Raw genomic sequence first — 20,533 nt, forward strand, 5'->3', positions numbered from 1 at the left:
GAAAGGCCTGCTGAGGGCAGTGAGGCCTGCTGAGGACAGTGAGGCCTGCTGAGGACAGTGAGGCCTGCTGAGGACAGTGAGGCCTGCTGAGGACAGTGAGGCCTGCTGAGGGCAGTGAGGCCTGCTGAGGACAGTGAGGCCTGCTGAGGACAGTGAGGCCTGCTGAGGACATCTGTGACTGTAGTCTGCCCATAGACTATCATACATACAGTCTATCCCCATAGACTATTACACACAGTCTGTAGGTTTGCCTACGTCAGTAGGTGCAGGACACAAGCCGACAGCCTCATGGACGACTCTACCCATCCAGCACACAGATGTTTTATAGCTCTCCCATCAGGCAGAAGGCAGTGCCCCCTACAGGCCAGGACCACCAGACCCCAGTACAGTTTTTACCTTGAATCTGTTAAAACAGATCAACTCTGTCATAAAGCCCTGACACTAACACGTCACAAAAAGCTCTAACTTAAAGCATTTTAGAAAATGGAAGTGGCAGGGGGTTGTCTGCCCTAATTGTGATAAATTATATATATTATATTTATATATATATATATATATATATATATATATATATATATATATATATATATATATATATATATATATATATATATATATATATATATATATATATATATATATATATATATATATATATATATATATATATATATATATATATTTTTATGCTGCTGATAACCTGGACATTTGGACAGAGTTTTGATTCTGATTCTGAAGATATGCCATGACGTTCTTAAAAAGTGGAATGATGTAGAGACACAGTCAGTGCCTTGTTTATCCTGACTGACCCATCAGACCCGGAGTCACTCCAGACACGGCCCTTTCACTCCAGAGAGTGGTGCATTCTGGTCTCATTATTAATCATTTAAAGACACCATTTTCTACAAAACATCACATTTAAATCACAACTAACTAAATAAGAACAAATAAGAATTTACAAAGACTGTATCACAGGATTTGAACACTATTAGCTTCATCTGCCCCCAATCTGTATTAAACATTATTGGCGTATAGAAGGTGATGTCGTCTGAAACCCAGCAGTGCATGAGTGTGATGATGTAACGATCTGTGTGCGACTTTTCTGCAGCTTAAACCTGGAACATTCTTCCTGAAGATGTGAGACAGACCTCGACTTTGACAATGTTTAAATCCAGACTCAGACGGTTCTGTTCATCTGCTGTGAGTGAAAGGGGTTTATTCTGCCTCTTCTTTTATAATGTTCATTTTATGATGATTTATAATTATTTAGTTTTTGATTCGTTGTATTGTGATCTAAATGTCTTTTTTTGTAAAGCACTTTCAATAACTTTGTGTATAAATTGTTGTACAAATAAACTTGCCTTGTGCGTGTGTGAGTATTTTTTAGACCTGCTGAAAAGGCTGTTTGTTTTTAACACATTCATTATTTGAGCACAAAAAAATATACAATAAATAAATAATTCAAAATCACCACATTTGCAGTTTTATTAAAACCACAAATCTGCACAAAATACTTTTACTTTTTACTCTTAAAGTATGTTTTTGTTTTTCTGTTTTGTTTTTTTATTGGTTACTTACTAATACTTTTACTTCAATAGATTTTTTTTTTTCATGTGATACTAGTATTATTTTTTGCTCCGATATTTGTACAATATTCAGCACTTCTTCCCTCACTCCTCCAGACCAACAAACCTCATGAAACATGTCACTCTGAAGGGGATAAAACACACAAGCCCAAGACACACAAGACACATGAGCGTGTTGTTTAGTATGAACCTGCGTCAAAGGCACGAAACTGATTATTCATTTGATGAGATGTTAACAGGAGGATTATCTGGGTTTAGTTTGCACACAGGCTCATGCACACACATTTATTCATTTATAACACAAACATTATAAAAACACATTTTTTCAGTGCAGTAAAAACAGCCAAGATGAAAATGTTTTCTCTTTGGATAAAACATATGTTCTGTGACTTTTAATGACTTTTGCTAATTGTGAAGTCTGTTTGTTGTATTTTATAAAGAGAAAATCCCTCTTTCTAAAGTGACTGACACGGTGTATTTTGGGGTGTGTCCTCTTGTTGCACAGACTCGAGGAGTTCAGTGCTTTGTGCTGAGGATCAGCTGAGAATAGCACACAGCTATGTGAGGTGTGTCGTTCTCCAATGGTGGGAACACAAAGATGCGAGTGCTGATTACGTAGAGAGGCTAAAGGACGAACCCTAACAACCTGTCACCAAGTTATGTAAAAGAGTGAATTAAATATCTGTATTCAGTCAATCATCATTTACAATCTGCATCAACCCTCGTACTATCGACTCGCGGGGTCCGTGATCGTCGTAAATGGTATAATTTAGTCTATTTGCACATAATATTTTCTAGTAAAGATTGCATTCTTTATAATAAAAACAAGACGCCCGTGCAGCGGCTTCAGTCTTGAACCAAAACCATACAGTATGTTTTTAAAGCATATACTACCACTTTCACAGAACATCTAGATGTTGGAGCTCTTGATTTCAAGTTGGTTTCTCCGATAACCCGATCAGTTAAACTTGTGTCAGCTGCGAAGAACTCTGGGTAATAAAACACAGTCAAGGGCAGGCTTCAAACTTGATTCAAATCCTTGTCTTCAATTTGCAAGTCCAATGCTTTAACCAGCTACGCCATCAAAGTTACGAGAAAGGTCATCATTGACCATTGACCAAAATAAAGCAGCAGATTAACTAGTGACCATCAGCCAACTCAAACTGCTCTTATTTGGTCAAGTGTGTTAAGGTGCAGTATTTTTTTAGGGGGGTTGCTATGACTGCCATCATGCAGATGATGAGAGAGCCACCGTTCAGGATGAAACATCCAAGATCCATAAGTACATCAAGGACAAGAACCCAACAGGTGACATGCTCAGCGAATGTGGAGCGCAGAGGAAGAGGTGCTGGAAAAACCTTCATGGGAGGAAAAGCCTCTGCGTGGGATTTACCAACAGAACATAACTGAAGTGGCTGATATCAAGAAAACCTTCCAATGGTGTGAGAGATCTGGTCTGAAGACAGAGGCTCATCCTGGCTGCACAGGAGCAGGCCTTGAGCACTAGAGCGATAAAATTACTACTTGCCTAACCATAATCTAAGCATGCAGATCTTAGTCCCCACAATATGATGAATATCTGCCAGCACCCACTTACCCTAATGCACCGATCCAGGCCCTCCGCTCACAGCCGGCCCTGCCACCGTGTTATAGTTTTGACAAACCCAATTGAGAGCGTGAAAGTTTTGTGTTTTCTTCAACTCAAAGACTACACATACCTGTCACTCACCTGTCACAGAGAAAACTTTCATTCACACAAAGGAATTCGTATTTGCAAAATAAACTTTTTAAGGAGAACTGTTTGAGGACTGGCATTCTCTGAATTTCTCTGAAATGGTTCATCTGTTTAAAGCAAAATACAAGAGTTAGCGGCAGCCTTTATGAATTATTTATAGAACTATTTAGAACACAGTGACAGGCTCCTGACAGTCTTAGTGTACACAAACACAGTCATGCCTGTCCCTGTTAGAGTCTGGTAGATTACAACCAGCTCATAATTCAATTTAGAATAGAATAGAATAGAATAGAATAGAATGCATTTATTGTCACTATACACATGTACAACACCACACACATGCACAGTGAGATTAAAAACAACTCACCCTCCAATACAGACACATGGGACACTACAACACAATATAACTAAGATAGTGCCCGACATTAAGACATTTAAAACATTTAAAACACCCCAGACTACACCTCTCAACAAAGTTTACAAGTAAATACTGCAGAGTCACATACTGCACTGACCAAGTATTGCACTATATTAGCTATTGCACTAATAAATATTGCACTGTGTTAAATATTGCACTACATTAAATATTGCACTGTATTAGATATTGCACTCAGACATATTGCACTGTATTAAATATTGCACTATATTAAATATTGCACAAGTCGGAGGTCAGACAATATCGTGCTGAGTCTTCTGGACCCTCTGGAGATGAACCAAAGCAAACAGAACGCATCTTTCCTGAGCGATATATAAGGGCTGGATATTCACATGTTTTTTATACTGGTGTATAATTGTTTGAACAAATGAATGTGGCACCTTCAGGCATCTGGAAATTGCACTCAAAGAACTAGATATGAGCAAGTCCACAATTCTCTTCCTGGTATCTTGGCTGATTTTGTTTGATTTGGGAGCTTGAGGGTTCTACAGAGGTATCTTGGCTCGAACATTCTCCACTACCTTTGGAGGTGTTTCCCACCTTGACTTTGGGGTTTCTAGTCCGTTCTCTGCACAGATGTTTGTGTACACTATGGCTCCTCTTGGTTATGTCGCTCCATGTTTGCTTTCCCTGCAGCGTCTTGCACCCTGCAGTTATGTACTGGTCTCAGGGGCCTTTTAACACAGCCTACACTTGTCTGGTGTGGTAGATCTGAGCCTCCATTGCTCTAGTGCTGAAGGCCTGCTCCTGTGCAGCCAGGATGAGCCTCTGTCTCAAGTCTTTGGTAGGATTTCTTGATATCAGCCACTTCAGTTATGTCTTACTAGTTGGAGGTATTTGGCCGTGGCTGTTTCCTTTTGTTGCAATTTGCTTGTGGAATATCAAGGTAACTGTCCTCAGTGTCCTTCTGGGAGTGAGACCCCTTCTGTGTGGACGACCTTCCCTCTCATTTTCACCATTCGGCTGCACTTATCCCGATTGACATTCCAATGTCTGTGCTGTAGATCCTGGTGGTGTGGATCAGTGAGTCGATGTCTCATTCTGAACGTACAGGTTGATTGAGGAGGTGACTGATGGTAGCCCCGTTCCTGAGTTGCCAGTGTTGCTGATGATTTGGCTGAGGGGGTTCAGACCTCTATAGAACAGCAGTGAGGACAGTCTCCTTGGTATATGTCACATTTGATGGTCACTTGTGCAAGTGTCTTGCCATTGGCCTCAAAGGTGGTTTTCCACAACCTCATCGAGTGTGAAATGAAGGCTCTTAAAGTTCTGTTGATGTTGTTGATGTGTGGCATTGAGTCATAGGCTTTCTTGTAATCAATCCAGGCAGTGTACAGTTTAGTCTTACGGGTTCTGCAGTCTCGGGCGACTGTTCGGTCTGCCAGGAGTCAATGCCCTTCTGTGCTGTGCTCATGTATTTATCCATGTGTCACTTATCTGAGCCGTGATGACGCCTGACATGAGCTTCCATGTTGTGGAGAGACAAGTTATTGGCTGATAGTTGGATGGGACTGTCCCCTTTGAGGGATCCTTCTGGATCAGGATCGTACGCCTTTGTGTTAGCCATTCAAGGTGAGTCTCATCCATTAGCAGCTGGTTCATTTGTGCTGCCAGACGCTCATGGAGAGCAGTGAGCTTCTTTAGGCGTGGATCATGTCAGGGCCTGTTGTGGTCCAGCTTTTTATATCTGAGACTCTTTCTTGGACGTCTGCCACTGTGATGGTGACTGGATTCTGTTTATGGTCTTCTTCTGTGGTCTTTTCTCAGAACCACCAGCCTCATGTGCATTGCTGTTGCCTGTATGCCTTTCCAGTACTGTGTAGTTTTCAGCCTTTCTGCTCTGGTGTTATTACCCTGCCGTGAGTGTACCATGATGTTTAAAGGTGCACTGTGTAACATTTCTGGTGAATGGTCTATCATCTGCTTGTCACCATGGAGATGGCATTGCTTTAGCTCAAATATTCCACAGTATGGTGGTTATTGGCACTCTGGCCATTATTTAATTATGAGTGTTTTTATTGCCCAAAAATACCTTGAAAAACATGTATACTGTGAGTAGAGTCACCTCTCCACAGATCTGAGCTGTAACTTGATTTGGTGGTGTCGCTTGGTTGTCATCACGGAGATGGCAATGTTCAATGCCGTACTGTACAACATCCAGACAAAGCAATAACATTTCCATGGAGACAGGCTGGTAGACGTTTTACAGACGCCTTCATCCTGCAGATCACAGGCTTTATGTTTTTTACAATTATAGGGAGAGTTCATATTTATCATAGTTTTATTTCAGTTATGTGCCAATTTGAGAAAAAAAATGCAAAAGTATATAAATACCAGGAGTGCTGCGTTCTAAAGTGGAACACCTTTACCCATGTCTCACTCTCAAAGTTCCATCCAAAAGGCAGAAATAATTTATGTGTAAAGAAGCATTTTTCTGACAGATTAAATTTTCTAAATCTTCTGTATTAAGCAAAACTGACTCTGTGAGGTTTAATCCATGTTCTAATGTTGTTTCCTCCTCAAAAACAGACCTGGAGTTGTGTTTTGTTTCATTCACACATGTTTGAGTCACACTTTATTATTAGTCTGTTACATCTCCAAAGCTCAAAACGCTCTGCTCCACCTTGTGATGTCATCAAGTGGTAGTTTTCAACAGCTCCTTTTACCTTTAGTTCAGTCGAGATTGGCAATTCCTGAGCTGAAATGATCCAAATGATTCTAGCGGAGGTAAAAAACAAAGTGGATTACCTGTGTTACCTCACGATGACATCACAAGGTGGAACAGAGTGTTTTCAGTTTGAGAGAAGAACTCAGCCTAAATCTGCAGAGTTTGTGTTAAACATGTGAAAATGAAACAAAACTCCAGGTTTGTTGTTTGTGATGAGGAAAAAGCTTTAGAACATAGATCAGAAAATAGTGCAATATGAGCCCTTTAACTACATAAAGTGTTTATTTTTATTTGTCTTGTAACTATTGTGCAATTTAGAAAAGGCCCTGTGGTTTCTAGGCAACAGGAATGACCTCTGTGTATGTCTCATGTGCTGCCCAAGTCCAACCAGGAAGTCAAATTATAAACTCCAAAAAAATGTAAATAAAAATACAAAAAAGGCCAGAATTTTAGTAAAACCTTAAATATAATTATGTTAACTCTGGAACACCCTCCCTCTCGACCTCCTCCTCACAAATCTGAACTCAAAACCCAAACCCCCCCTGGACCGGTCACTGCACCACCAGAGTAGAGCTGTTCTTCTGTAACTGTATGTTTTTACCGTATATTTAACGCTTTTGTGCTTGTTTATTGTTGTAAAGTGACTTTGAGTGTCCAGAAAGGCGCCTGATAAAGAAAATGTATTATTAATAACTTGTCATACATAAATAAATAAATTCTATTGGCCTTTGATTTCATGGGTCATAAATCCCGTCTCATGTGACCATCAATCATGTCATTCTTGTAAAATCTATTGTTGTATTTGAATACTGGGCGGTTCACTGAGCACATAATCCGAGCTGTACATCCAGTTGGACCAGTCCGATGCAGAAATCCTGAACCAATTTCAACATAATTATTGTATTTGGTATCAACAACAATTAAAAAACTAAATAAACGGAAACAGGCCTTGGCATTTGCTAATTTTGATGGAAATTTTGTATTAGGTAAATGACCAAGCTAATGTACCATTAATGTACCGCAAAGCCATGGACAAATGAACCAAATACACCACACGTCTCAGAACTCAGTGGTTTTGGGCACTTTTTTTAACAAATCAGAATTTTGTGTCTAGGTTATAAAATGCTCTACAATACATGTCAATACATGATTTGAAAGTACAAGAACTGCAGCCACAAAAATGAGAAAAACTACATTATATCTGAAGGAGCGCTGCGAGAAACACACGTTCAAATCATTTCATTTTGATAACAAAGATTTTGTCACTTGTAGATTTACTTTCAGTGGGAAGTACCCACAACTTTTACTCAAGTACTGTTACTTCAATAAAAATATTACTCAAGTATGAGTAGAAATTGGCTGAAATGCTCTGAAAAATATGATTTCTTTAAAAAGTGACTCAAGTAAATGTAACAGTCAACAGAGTACTTTCAGTTGAGTACTACCCACCTCTGACTTTCTAAAAAAGATCATTTATGAAGTAATTTGAGTGAGACATGATAATAGTCCAGTACGTGACAGAAGGTCATTACATCATAAATGAAACCTGCCCTTCACAGACGCTCACAGATCCCATTTCATGTTAATGTAAAACCACAACTGCACATTTAAACAGTTAACTGACATGTATTACTATAAATCAGTAAACAATTAAACTGGCACATCCTCCAAATAAATCTATTCATGGTCCAAGGTCTTTGACTTTTGGATGGAGCTGAAACATCTTGATCTGTCCTGCGTCCAGATGACCACCTAATGTCTTTTCTACCTTTGTACATATAAAGTGGCCTATGAAAAGAACAATGCACTTACAAACTGACAAAGACTCACTTTTTCACACCTTCCTTACTATTTTTACAAGTACTGTGTAATCTACTTATTTACTATATAATTACTACAATTACTGGGTAGTTATACTTGAGCATGATGCCACTTTATCATTCTCAGAATAGTGAAATGAGTCTAAGCACTAAACATGTAGGCACAGACTAAAACAAATGTGTGCTTCAAAAACAAAGCACATGTCCACATTTGACCCTCTGAAGGCTTCAGAAGGATCTTTAAGTCGTGCTTTAAGTCTGTGGCAGACATACTGTGTTAATGTTTATTCTCTGGCTTTTAACACCGCGTGAGTTGTGTGGTCGTCTGTGTTTTTTTAATTTATTTTTATGTGTTTTATTGATTTTATCAAACTTTAATCAAATCAAATCAAATCAAACTTTATTTATAGAGCACTTTTCATACAAAAAAAAGTAACACAAAGTGCTTTACAAAGCATTAAAATCAGTCCCACCCACCAAACCCACCCAACCACCCCACAGCCCAACAACCCAACCCCAACACATCAATAAACACAACCAGACAACCCCCCACCCCAACGCACACTCCCACCCCCCACCTCAACACACACTCCCACCCCCCACCTCAACGCACACTCCCACCCCCCACCTCAACGCACACTCCCACCCCCCACCTCAACGCACACTCCCACCCCCCACCTCAACGCACACTCCCACCCCCCACCCCAACGCACACTCCCACCCCCCACCTCAACACACACTCCCACCCCCCACCTCAACACACACTCCCACCCCCCACCTCAACACACACTCCCACCCCCCACCCCAACACACACTCCCACCCCCCACCTCAACACATGTTAAAATACCTCGGTTTCATTTAAAATATGTTTAATGCAATAGGCTGGATAAAGATGAACCAGATGAGAGAGAGAACCACCAGAGGAACCATCTGCACCAGGAGCAGGGATTTTATGTACAGTTAGTTATTAGTCAAATTAAATGAGCACCTATTTATTTTTGATTGTTGTTCCTTTTTATTTTATGTCACTTTGTCTCTGTGCAGCACTTTGGAAACAATTTGTTTATGAAATGTGCTTTATAAATAAAGTGGATTGGATTGGGAATGTTAAAATGTGAATGTGAAAGATTCAACAAAAGACCTTTTCTTATAGCCTGGTTCATAATAAAGACAATGCAAACTGCTTTTACATAACTGCTGCACTCTGTCCTGCTGGGGATGCCTCAGAGTCATCGAGTATTAATCAGAGGTTAGCTGTTAATATTCTGAGATGAAAAATGATCACAATCTTTTGTATGCAAAATCTACTTGGGCGGACCATTTCAAAGTACTTAGGAGTGCCGTGACACTGAGCCAAGAATGATAGATGCTGGAGTTTTTCTCTAGTAGTCTCAACATAGCTGATGTGTGTATCACACTGTGCGTCATTTACACTTTATCTAATAATACGTAAAGATGACAAAGGCTTGGAATTGAACCACTTCCATTTGCACCGGGGCCATATTTGGATTTCTCCTGCAGCATTTACAACAATTCAATCTTTCATCTGATCTTGGTACGTAAAGTCAGTGATCATTTTTAGTCTTTTGCTGTTTTTGTTAGCTTTTTTGTCTTTCTTTTTTATGATTTAATAATTGTATTTCAAATTTGACACATGGGAGTTTGGATTGGATTTACTAAAATAAGTTTAGTTTTTATGTTATGCTAAAATTAAGATACAAACAACTGCTACAAAGTCATTTTAAGAAATAGGAATTTGTGGAGTCAGTTCCAAAGAGTTAATGAGAAATGTATTTATTTATTTATTTATTTATTTATTTATAGTATTATATTCATCACAAACTTGCCATATTAATATGGCTTGAAGTCCATTCATCTGACAACAGTCATGTCTTGGGTGTTGAATAATAGCACCATTTTCTGAGGCTGTTGTGAAGAAAAATAAAAAATAAAAAAACTAAACAGAAAATACATTGAACTTTGTGCCAGTTTTTGTTTCGTGTGGATAGGCCATAAACCAGATCAACACACCTGCATCTGACAGTAAATCCCAAGGTTTCTCTGCCAGGATAAAATAATACGAAGGGAAAGTTCTTTTTTTTTTTTCACAACAGCTTCAAACTGTGGTGGCATTAAAGGGCTTTACTTTGCTAAATAGAAAAAAAAAAAGTTTTTATATTTATCAAAATAACAAAGATTATGCATATTTGTGGTCATTTTGAGCCTAATTTGGATTGGATCTTGATTTATGCAGGATGGGTTTGTCATGTATTTTAAACAGGTGACTTGTAGACTGCCTGTTTCACCAACTATGGCTGTTGTACTGTGATGCGTAGTTCACCAAATCAGCAAGGGTTCATGTGGATTCATGCAATAACAAGTCTAATGACCTGAAAACTGCTCCAGACCATGTCTAGGTTTGGACATATTTTAACGTCATATTGTAGATTTTCTTGAGTTTTCAGACCTTATAAGGACTTACTTTAACTTTTGAGTTGATTTGGCTGAGGGGGTTCAGTGAGGACAATGCGTCTCCTTGGTATATGCTGCATTAATTGCAGTGTATATATAGTGTATTCATATATATATATATATATATATATATATATATATATATATATATATGCACAGTTAATGCAGAAGTTTACATGCACTATATAAAAAGACACGTACACTTTTTTTACCCTCACTGTCTGACCTGGATTACCAAAATTATTTCTGCCTTTCTTCAAAGTCAGAAGTTTACATACATTTATTCAGTATTTGGTTCCATTGCTTTTAAAGTGTGTGATTTGTGTTAAATGTTTTGAATATCTTTTCACAAACTTCTCACAATAGTTGGCTGGAGTTTTGTCCCATTTGTCCAAACTGGTGTAACTGTAGTTTGTGTCTGTCTAACTTGCACAGGCCTTTTCAGGTCTGTTCAAACACTTTCAATAAGACTGAGATCAGGGCTTTGTGATGGACATTCCAAAACATTGACTTTGTTATCCTTGAGCCTCTTTGTTATCCTTAAGCCTCTTTGTTATCAGTGTGGCCGTATGCTTCAGGTCATTGGCCATTTGAAGACCCATTGATGTGTTGAGATGTTGCTTCAGTTTTTCCACATAATGTTCTTTCCTCCTGATGCATCTGTTTTGTGAAGTGCACCAGTCCCTCCTGCAGCAAAACATCCCCACGACACGATGCAGACACCCCCGTGTTTCACAGTTTTGTTAGACCACAGGACATGTCTCCAGAAATTAATGTCTTTGTCCCTGTGCATTTACAAACTGTCCTCTGTGTTTTTTCTGTTTCTTTTGGAGTCATGTCTTCTTCCTGCAGAGTGTCCTTTCAGTCCATGTCCTCAGTCCTCGTTTCACTGTGGATAATGACAGGCAGGTCTCAGTTCTCTTCCTGATATTTTGGCTGATTCTTTTGACTTTCCCATGATGTTATACATAGAAGCAGTGTGTTTCAGATAAGCTTCAGATACATACACAGGTGTTCCTCTAATTAACTCAAATGTTGTGAATAGACCAATCAGAAACTTCCAAGGACATGACATCATCATCTGGCTTTTCCCAAACTGTTTAAAGTTACAGTAATCGTACTGTATGTAAACTTCTGACTTTGAAGAAAGTAACGAAAAATTGTCTAAAAAAATCCGTCTCTCATTATTCTGGCATTTATAAAGTAGAAATCATTTTGATAATCCTAACTGATCTAAAACAGGAAACGTTCAGTCTAGTTGCACGACAGACTCAGAACAAAAGCAAGTCTTTTAATACAATGGATGTAAATATCTGATTTCAACTGTGCATATATGACAAGAAGAATGAATGGCATAAAATTGATTTCACTCTGTATTGGCTGTAAAGTGGTATTATTTGAGGTAATGTATGAAATCAATATGTCTCTGGAAAGAGAACACCTTTAGAGGAAAAATATAAAATAATAATTGATTGATAAATAATTAACAAATCATTTGTTGTTAGTAATATTGGTGTTTGTCATTTTAGGTGACGAATTGGGCAACATGGGGAAACAAGCCACGACAGTGAAATTATTACTAATATTAATGATTATTACAACAGCATCTTCAATAACACCTGCACAAACTACGACAACTGCAGTAGTACCAACTACAGGTACAAAAACTACAGCAGCAACGACAGCCACTACAACTGTAGCCGCAACTACTACAATTGTACCAACAACTATAACAACTACAGCTGCAACTGCTACAACTGCAGCTTCAACTACTACAACTGTAGCAACAACTACTGCAACTATACCAACAACTATTAGAACTGCAGCCCCAACTACTACAACTGTACCCACAACTACTACATCTGTACCAACAACTACAACTGTGCCAACAACCACTACAACTGCAGCCTCAACTACAACAACTGTAACTCCAATAACTACAACTCTACAAACGACTGCAACTGTACCAAAAACAACTACAACAACAGCCCCAACTACTACAAATGTACTTACAACTACGACAACTGTAGCCCCAACTGCTGCAACTGTACAGACAACTCCAACGGTAGCCCTAACAACTACAACTGTACCAACAACAACTACAACTGCAGCCCCAACTACTACAAATGTACCTACAACTACGACAACTGTAGCCACAACTACTACAAATGTACCAACAACTACTAAAACTGTGGCCCCAACTACTACAACTGTACCAACAACTACTACAACTGTACCAACAACTATTACAACTGTAGCCCTAACTACTACAATTGTACCAACAACTACTACAAATGTACCAACAACAACTACAATTGTAGCCCTGTCTAGTACAACTGTACCAACAACTACAACTGCAGCCCCAACTACTACAACTGTACCAACTACTACTACAACTGTAGCCCCAACTACAACTGTACCAACAACAACTACAACTGTAGCCCCGTCTAGTACAACTGTACCAACATCTACTACAACTATAGCTCCAACTACTACAAATGTACCAACAACCACTACTACTGCAACCGAAACTACTACAACTGAATGTACAACTATGACAAATAAAGCCTTAACGACTACAACTATACCAACAACAACTACAACTGCAGCCACAACTACAACAACTGTACCTACAACAACTTCAACTCCAGCCGCAACTACTACAACTGTACCAACAACTACTACAACTGTAGCCCTAACTACTACAATTGGACCAACAACTACTACAACTGTACCAACAGCAACGACAATTGTAGCCCGGTCTAGTACAACTGTACCAACAACTACAACTGCAGCCCCAACTACTACAACTGTACCTACAACTATGACAACTGTAGCCCAAACTATTATAACTGTATCCCCATCTAATACAACTGTACCAACAACAACTACAACTGCAGCCCCAACTACTACAACTGCAGCCTCAACTACAACAAACATACCTACAACAACTTCAACTCCAGCCCCAACTACTACAACTGTACCAACTACTACTACAACTGTAGCCCCAACTACAACTGTACCAACAACTACAACTGTAGCCCCGTCTAGTACAACTGTACCAACGACTGCAACTGTAGCCCCATCTACTACAACTGCAGCCTCAACTACAACAAATATACCTACAACAACTTCAACTCCAGCCCCAACTACTACAACTGTACCAACTACTACTACAACTGTAGCCCCAACTACAACTGTACCAACAACAACTACAACTGTAGCCCCATCTAGTACAACTGTACCAACAACAACTACAACTGCAACCAGTACAACTGTACCAACAACTACTACAACTTCAGCCCCAACTACAACAACTGTACCTGCAACAACTTCAACTGCAGCTCCAACTACTACATCTGAACCAACAACTACTACAATTATAGCACCAACTACTACAACTGCAGCCCCAACTATTACAACTGTACCTACAACTACGACAATTGTAGCCCCAACTGTACCAACATCTACTACAACTATAGCTCCACCTACTACAAATGTACCAACATTTACTACAACTGTGGCCCCAACTACAACTGTACCAACAACTACTACAACTGTAGCCCTAACTACTACAATTGTACCAACAACTACTACAACTGTACCAACAACAACTACAATTGTAGCCCCGTCTAGTACAACTGTACCAACAACTACAACTGCAGCCTCAACTACTAAAACTGTACCTACAACTATGACAACTGTAGACCCATCTACTACAACTGCAGCCCCAACTACAACAAATATACCTACAACAACTTCAACTCCAGCCCCAACTACTACAACTGTACCAACAACTACTAAAACTGTGGCCCCAACTACTACAACTGTACCTACAAAGACAACTGTAACCCCCACTACAAAAACTGTATCAACAACAACCACAACGGTAGCCCCATCTACTACAACTGCACCTACAACAACTACAACTGCAGCTCCAACTACTACAACTGTACCTACAACTACTACAACTGCAGCCACAACTACAACAACTGTACCTACAACAACTTCAACTCCAGCCCCACCTACTACAACTGTACCAACAACTACTACAACTGTAGCCCTAACTACTACAATTGTACCAACAACTACTACAACTGTACCAACAACAACTACAATTGTAGCCCTGTCTAGTACAACTGTACCAACAACTACAACTGCAGCCCCAACTACTACAACTGTACCAACGACTACAATTGTGGCCCCATCTACTACAACTGCAGCCCCAACTACAACAAATATACCTACAACAACTTCAACTCCAGCCCCAACTACTACAACTGTATCAACTACTACTACAACTGTAGCCCCAACTACAACTGTACCAACAACAACTACAACTGTAGCCCCAACTACTACAATGGCACCAAAGACTACAACTACAGCCCAAACCAGTACAACTGTACCTGCAACAACTTCAACTGCAGCCCCAACTACAACATCTGTACCAACAACTACTCCAATTATAGCACCAACTACTACAACTGCAGCCCCAACTACTACAACTGTACCAACAACTACAACAACTGTAGCCCCAACTGCTACAAATGTACCAACAACCACTACTATTGCAACCGAAACTACTACAACTGAACGTACAACTATGACAAATAAAGCCTCAACGACTACAACTGTACCTACAACTACTACAACTGCAGCCACAACTACAACAACTGTACCTACAACAACTTCAACTCCAGCCCCAACTACTACAACTGTACCAACAACTACTACAACTGTAGCTCTAACTACTACAATTGGACCAACAACTACTACAACTGTACCAACAACAACGACAATTGTAGCCCCGTCTACTACAACAGTACCAACAACTACAACTGCAGCCCCAACTACTACAACTGTATCAACTACTACTACAACTGTAGCCCCAACTACAACTGTACCAACAACAACTACAACTGTAGCCCCATCTACTACAACTGCAGCCTCAACTACAACAAATATACCTACAACAGCTTCAACTCCAGCCCCAACTACTACAACTGTACCAACTACTACTACAACTGTAGCCCCAACTACAACTGTACCAACAACAACTACAACTGTAGCCCCATCTAGTACAACTGTACCAACAACAACTACAACTGCAACTACTACAACTGTACCTACAACTATGACAACTGTAGCCCCAACTACTACAATGGCACCAAAGACTACAACTATAGCCACAACCAGTACAACTGTACCAACAACTACTACAACTTCAGCCCCAACTACAACAACTGTACCTGCAACAACTTCAACTGCAGCCCCAACTACTACATCTGTACCAACGACTACTACAATTATAGCACCAACTACTACAACTGCAGCCCCAACTATTACAACTGTACCTACAACTACGACAACTGTAGCCCCAACTGTACCAACATCTACTACAACTATAGCTCCAACTACTACAAATGTACCAACAACCACTACTACTGTGGCCCCAACTACAACTGTACCAATAACTACTACAACTGTAGCCCTAACTACTACAATTGTACCAACAACTACTACAACTGTACCAACAACAACTACAATTGTAGCCCCGTCTAGTACAACTGTACCAACAACTACAACTGCAGCCTCAACTACTAAAACTGTACCTACAACAATGACAACTGTAGCCCCGTCTACTACAACTGCAGCCCCAACTACAACAAATATACCTACAACAACTTCAACTCCAGCCCCAACTACTACAACTGTACCAACTACTACTACAACTGTAGCCCCTACTACAACTGTACCAACAACAACTACAACTGCAACTACTACAACTGTACCTACAACTATGACAACTGTAGCCCCAACTACTACAATGGCACCAAAGACTACAACTATAGCCCCAACCAGTACAACTGTACCAACAACTACTACAATTGTAGCATCAACTACTACAACTGCACCCCCAACTACTACAACTGTTCCTCCAACTACTACAACTGTAGCTCCCACTACAACAACTGTACAAACAACTGCACAAACAACTACAACTGCATCCCCAACTACAACAACTTTACCTTCAACAACTTTAACTGCAGCCTCAACTACTACAACTCAACCAACGACAACAAATATAGCCCTAACTACTACGACTATACCAAAAACTACTACAACTGCAGCCCCAACTACAACAACTTTACCTGCAACAACTTTAACTGCAGCCCCAACTACTACAACTCCACCAACAACTACTACAATTGTAGCACCAACTACTACAACTGTTCCTCCAATTACTAAAAATTTAACTCCCACTACTACAACTGTACAAACGACTACAACTGTACAAACAACAACTACAACTGCAGCTCCAACTACTACAACTGTACCAACAACCATTACTATTGCAGCCGAAACTACTGCAACTGAACCTACAACTACGACAAATAAAGCCCAAACGACTACAACTATACCAACAACTACAACGGTAGCCCCATATACTACAACTGCACCTACAACAACTACAACTGCAGCTCCAACTACTACAAATGTACCTACAACTATTACAACTGCAGCCACAACTACAACAACTGTACCTACAACAACTTCAACTCCAGCCCCAACTACTACAACTGTACCAACAACTACTACAACTGTACCAACAACAACTACAATTGTAGCCCCGTCTAGTACAACTGTACCAACTACAACTACAACTGCAGCCCCAACTACTACAACTGTACCTACAACTATGAAAACTGTAGCAACGACTACAACTGTCGCCCCATCTACTACAACTGTACCAACAACAACTACAACTGCAGCCCCAACTACAACAAATATACCTACAACAACTTCAACTCCAGCCCCAAGTACTACAACTATACCAACTACTACTACAACTGTAGCCCCAACTACAACTGTACCAACAACAACTACAAATGTAGCCCCGTCTAGTACAACTGTACCAACAACAACTACAAGCGCAACTACTACAACTGTACCTACAACAACTTCAACAGCAGCCCCAACTACTACAACTGTACCAACAACTACTACAATTTTAGCACCAACTACTACAACTGTACCAGCAACTACTACAACTACAGTCCCAACTACTACAACTGTAACTCCAACAACAACTCCAACAACAACAACAACTGTACAAACAACTACAACTGCACAAACAACTACAACTGCAGCCCCAACTACTACAGCTCAACCAACAACTACTACAATTGCAGCACCAACTACCACAACTGTACCAGCAGCTACTACAACTGCAGACCCAACTACAACAACTGTTCCTCCAACTACTACAACTGTAACTCCCACTACAACTGTACAAACAACTACAATGGTAGCCCAAACAACAACAACTGCACAAACAACTACTACAACTGCACAACCAACTAGTACAACTGTAGCCCCTACTACTACAACTGTAGCAACAACTACAACGGTAGCCCCAACTACTTCAACTGTACCAACAATTACTACAACTGCATTCCCAACTACTACAACTGTACCTACAACTACAACATATGTAGCTCCGACTACTACAAATGCCCTAACAACTACTACAACCGTGGCCCCAACAACTACAACTGTACCAACAACCACTACTATTGCAGCCGAAACTACTACAAATGAACCTACAACTACGACAAATAAAACCCCAACGACTACAACTGCACCTACAACAACTACAACTGTAGCCCCATCTACTACAACTGTACCTACAACAACTACAAATGCAGCTCCAATTACTACAACAGTACCTACAACAACTTCAACTCCAGCCCCAAGTACTACAACTATACCAACTACTACTACAACTGTAGCCCCAACTACAACTGTACCAACAACAACTACAAATGTAGCCCCGTCTAGTACAACTGTACCAACAACAACTACAAGCGCAACTACTACAACTGTACCTACAACAACTTCAACAGCAGCCCCAACTACTACAACTGTACCAACAACTACTACAATTTTAGCACCAACTACTACAACTGTACCAGCAACTACTACAACTACAGTCCCAACTACTACAACTGTAACTCCAACAACAACTCCAACAACAACAACAACTGTACAAACAACTACAACTGCACAAACAACTACAACTGCAGCCCCAACTACTACAGCTCAACAAACAACTACTACAATTGCAGCACCAACTACCACAACTGTACCAGCAGCTACTACAACTGCAGACCCAACTACAACAACTGTTCCTCCAACTACTACAACTGTAACTCCCACTACAACTGTACAAACAACTACAATGGTAGCCCAAACAACAACAACTGCACAAACAACTACTACAACTGCACAACCAACTAGTACAACTGTAGCCCCTACTACTACAACTGTAGCAACAACTACAACGGTAGCCCCAACTACTTCAACTGTACCAACAATTACTACAACTGCATTCCCAACTACTACAAATGTACCTACAACTACAACATATGTAGCTCCGACTACTACAAATGTACTAACAACTACTACAACCGTGGCCCCAACAACTACAACTGTACCAACAACCACTACTATTGTAGCTGAAACTACTACAAATGAACCTACAACTACGACAAATAAAACCCCAACGACTACAACTGCACCTACAACAACTACAACTGTAGCCCCATCTACTACAACTGTACCTACAACAACTACAAATGCAGCTCCAATTACTACAACAGTACCTACAACAATTTCAACTCCAGCCTCAACAACTACAATTGTACCAACAACTACTACAACTGTACCAATAACAACTACAACTGTAACCCCATCTAGTACAACTGGACAAACAACAACTACAACTGCAGCCCCAACTACTACTAATGTACTTACAACTACGACAACTGTAGCCCCAACTGCTACAACTGTACCAACATCTACTACAACTATAGCTCCAACTACTACAAATGTACCAAAAACTACTACAACTGTGGCCCCAACTACTACAACTGTACAAACAACTACTACAATTGTACCAACAACTACTACAACTGTAACAACAACTACAACTGTAGCCCCGTCTAGTACAAATGTACCTACAACTACGACAACTGTAACCCCAACTACTACAAATGTACCAACAACTACTACAACTGTACAAACAACTACAACAGTGGCCCCAACAACTACAACTGTACCAACAACCACTACTATTGCAGCCGAAACTACTACAACTGAACCTACAACTACAACAAATAAAGCCCCAACGACTACAACTGTACCTACAACAACTACAACTGCAGCTCGAACTACTACAATTGTACCAACAACTACTACAACTGTACCAACAACAACTACAACTGTAGCCCCGTCTAGTACAACTGGACAAACAACAACTACAACTGCAGCCCCAACTACTACTAATGTACCTACAACTACGACAACTGTAGCCCCAACTGCTACAACTGTACCAACATCTACTACAACTATAGCTCCAACTACTACAAATGTACCAACAACTACTACAACGGTGGCCCCAACAACTACAACTGTACCAACAACCACTACTATTGCAGCCAAAACTACTACAACTGAAGCTACAACTACGACAAATAAAGCCCCAACTACTACAACTGTACCAGCAATGACTACAACTGTACCAACAACATCTACAACTGTAGCCCCATCTACTACAATTGTACCTACAACAACTACAACTGCAGCGCCAACTACTACAACTGTACCTACAACTGCAACCCCAACTACAACAACTGTACCTAGAACAACTTCAACTCCAGCCTCAACTACTACAACTGCACCAACAACTACAACTGCAGCCCCAACTACTACAACTGTACCTACAACTATGACAACTGTAGCCCCAACTACTA

General features: G+C 40.1%; 1 protein-coding gene across 1 annotated transcript in view; it reads left to right on the forward strand.

The window, feature by feature from the left end:
* LOC117370788 (mucin-2-like) overlaps window positions 1-20,533 on the forward strand; it is a 39,274-nt gene that overhangs the window by 16,418 nt on the left and 2,323 nt on the right. The window contains exons 3-9 of the mRNA XM_055221774.1: window positions 2,795-2,931; window positions 5,525-5,616; window positions 12,248-14,361; window positions 14,560-14,652; window positions 15,798-16,143; window positions 17,078-18,475; window positions 18,551-18,645. Coding sequence (XP_055077749.1) covers window positions 2,795-2,931; window positions 5,525-5,616; window positions 12,248-14,361; window positions 14,560-14,652; window positions 15,798-16,143; window positions 17,078-18,475; window positions 18,551-18,645 — 4,275 coding nt within the window. The remainder of the gene's footprint in view (window positions 1-2,794; window positions 2,932-5,524; window positions 5,617-12,247; window positions 14,362-14,559; window positions 14,653-15,797; window positions 16,144-17,077; window positions 18,476-18,550; window positions 18,646-20,533) is intronic.

The sequence above is a fragment of the Periophthalmus magnuspinnatus genome, chromosome 5, assembly GCF_009829125.3.
Source record: "Periophthalmus magnuspinnatus isolate fPerMag1 chromosome 5, fPerMag1.2.pri, whole genome shotgun sequence".
NCBI classification, from domain to species: Eukaryota; Metazoa; Chordata; class Actinopteri; order Gobiiformes; family Gobiidae; genus Periophthalmus; species Periophthalmus magnuspinnatus.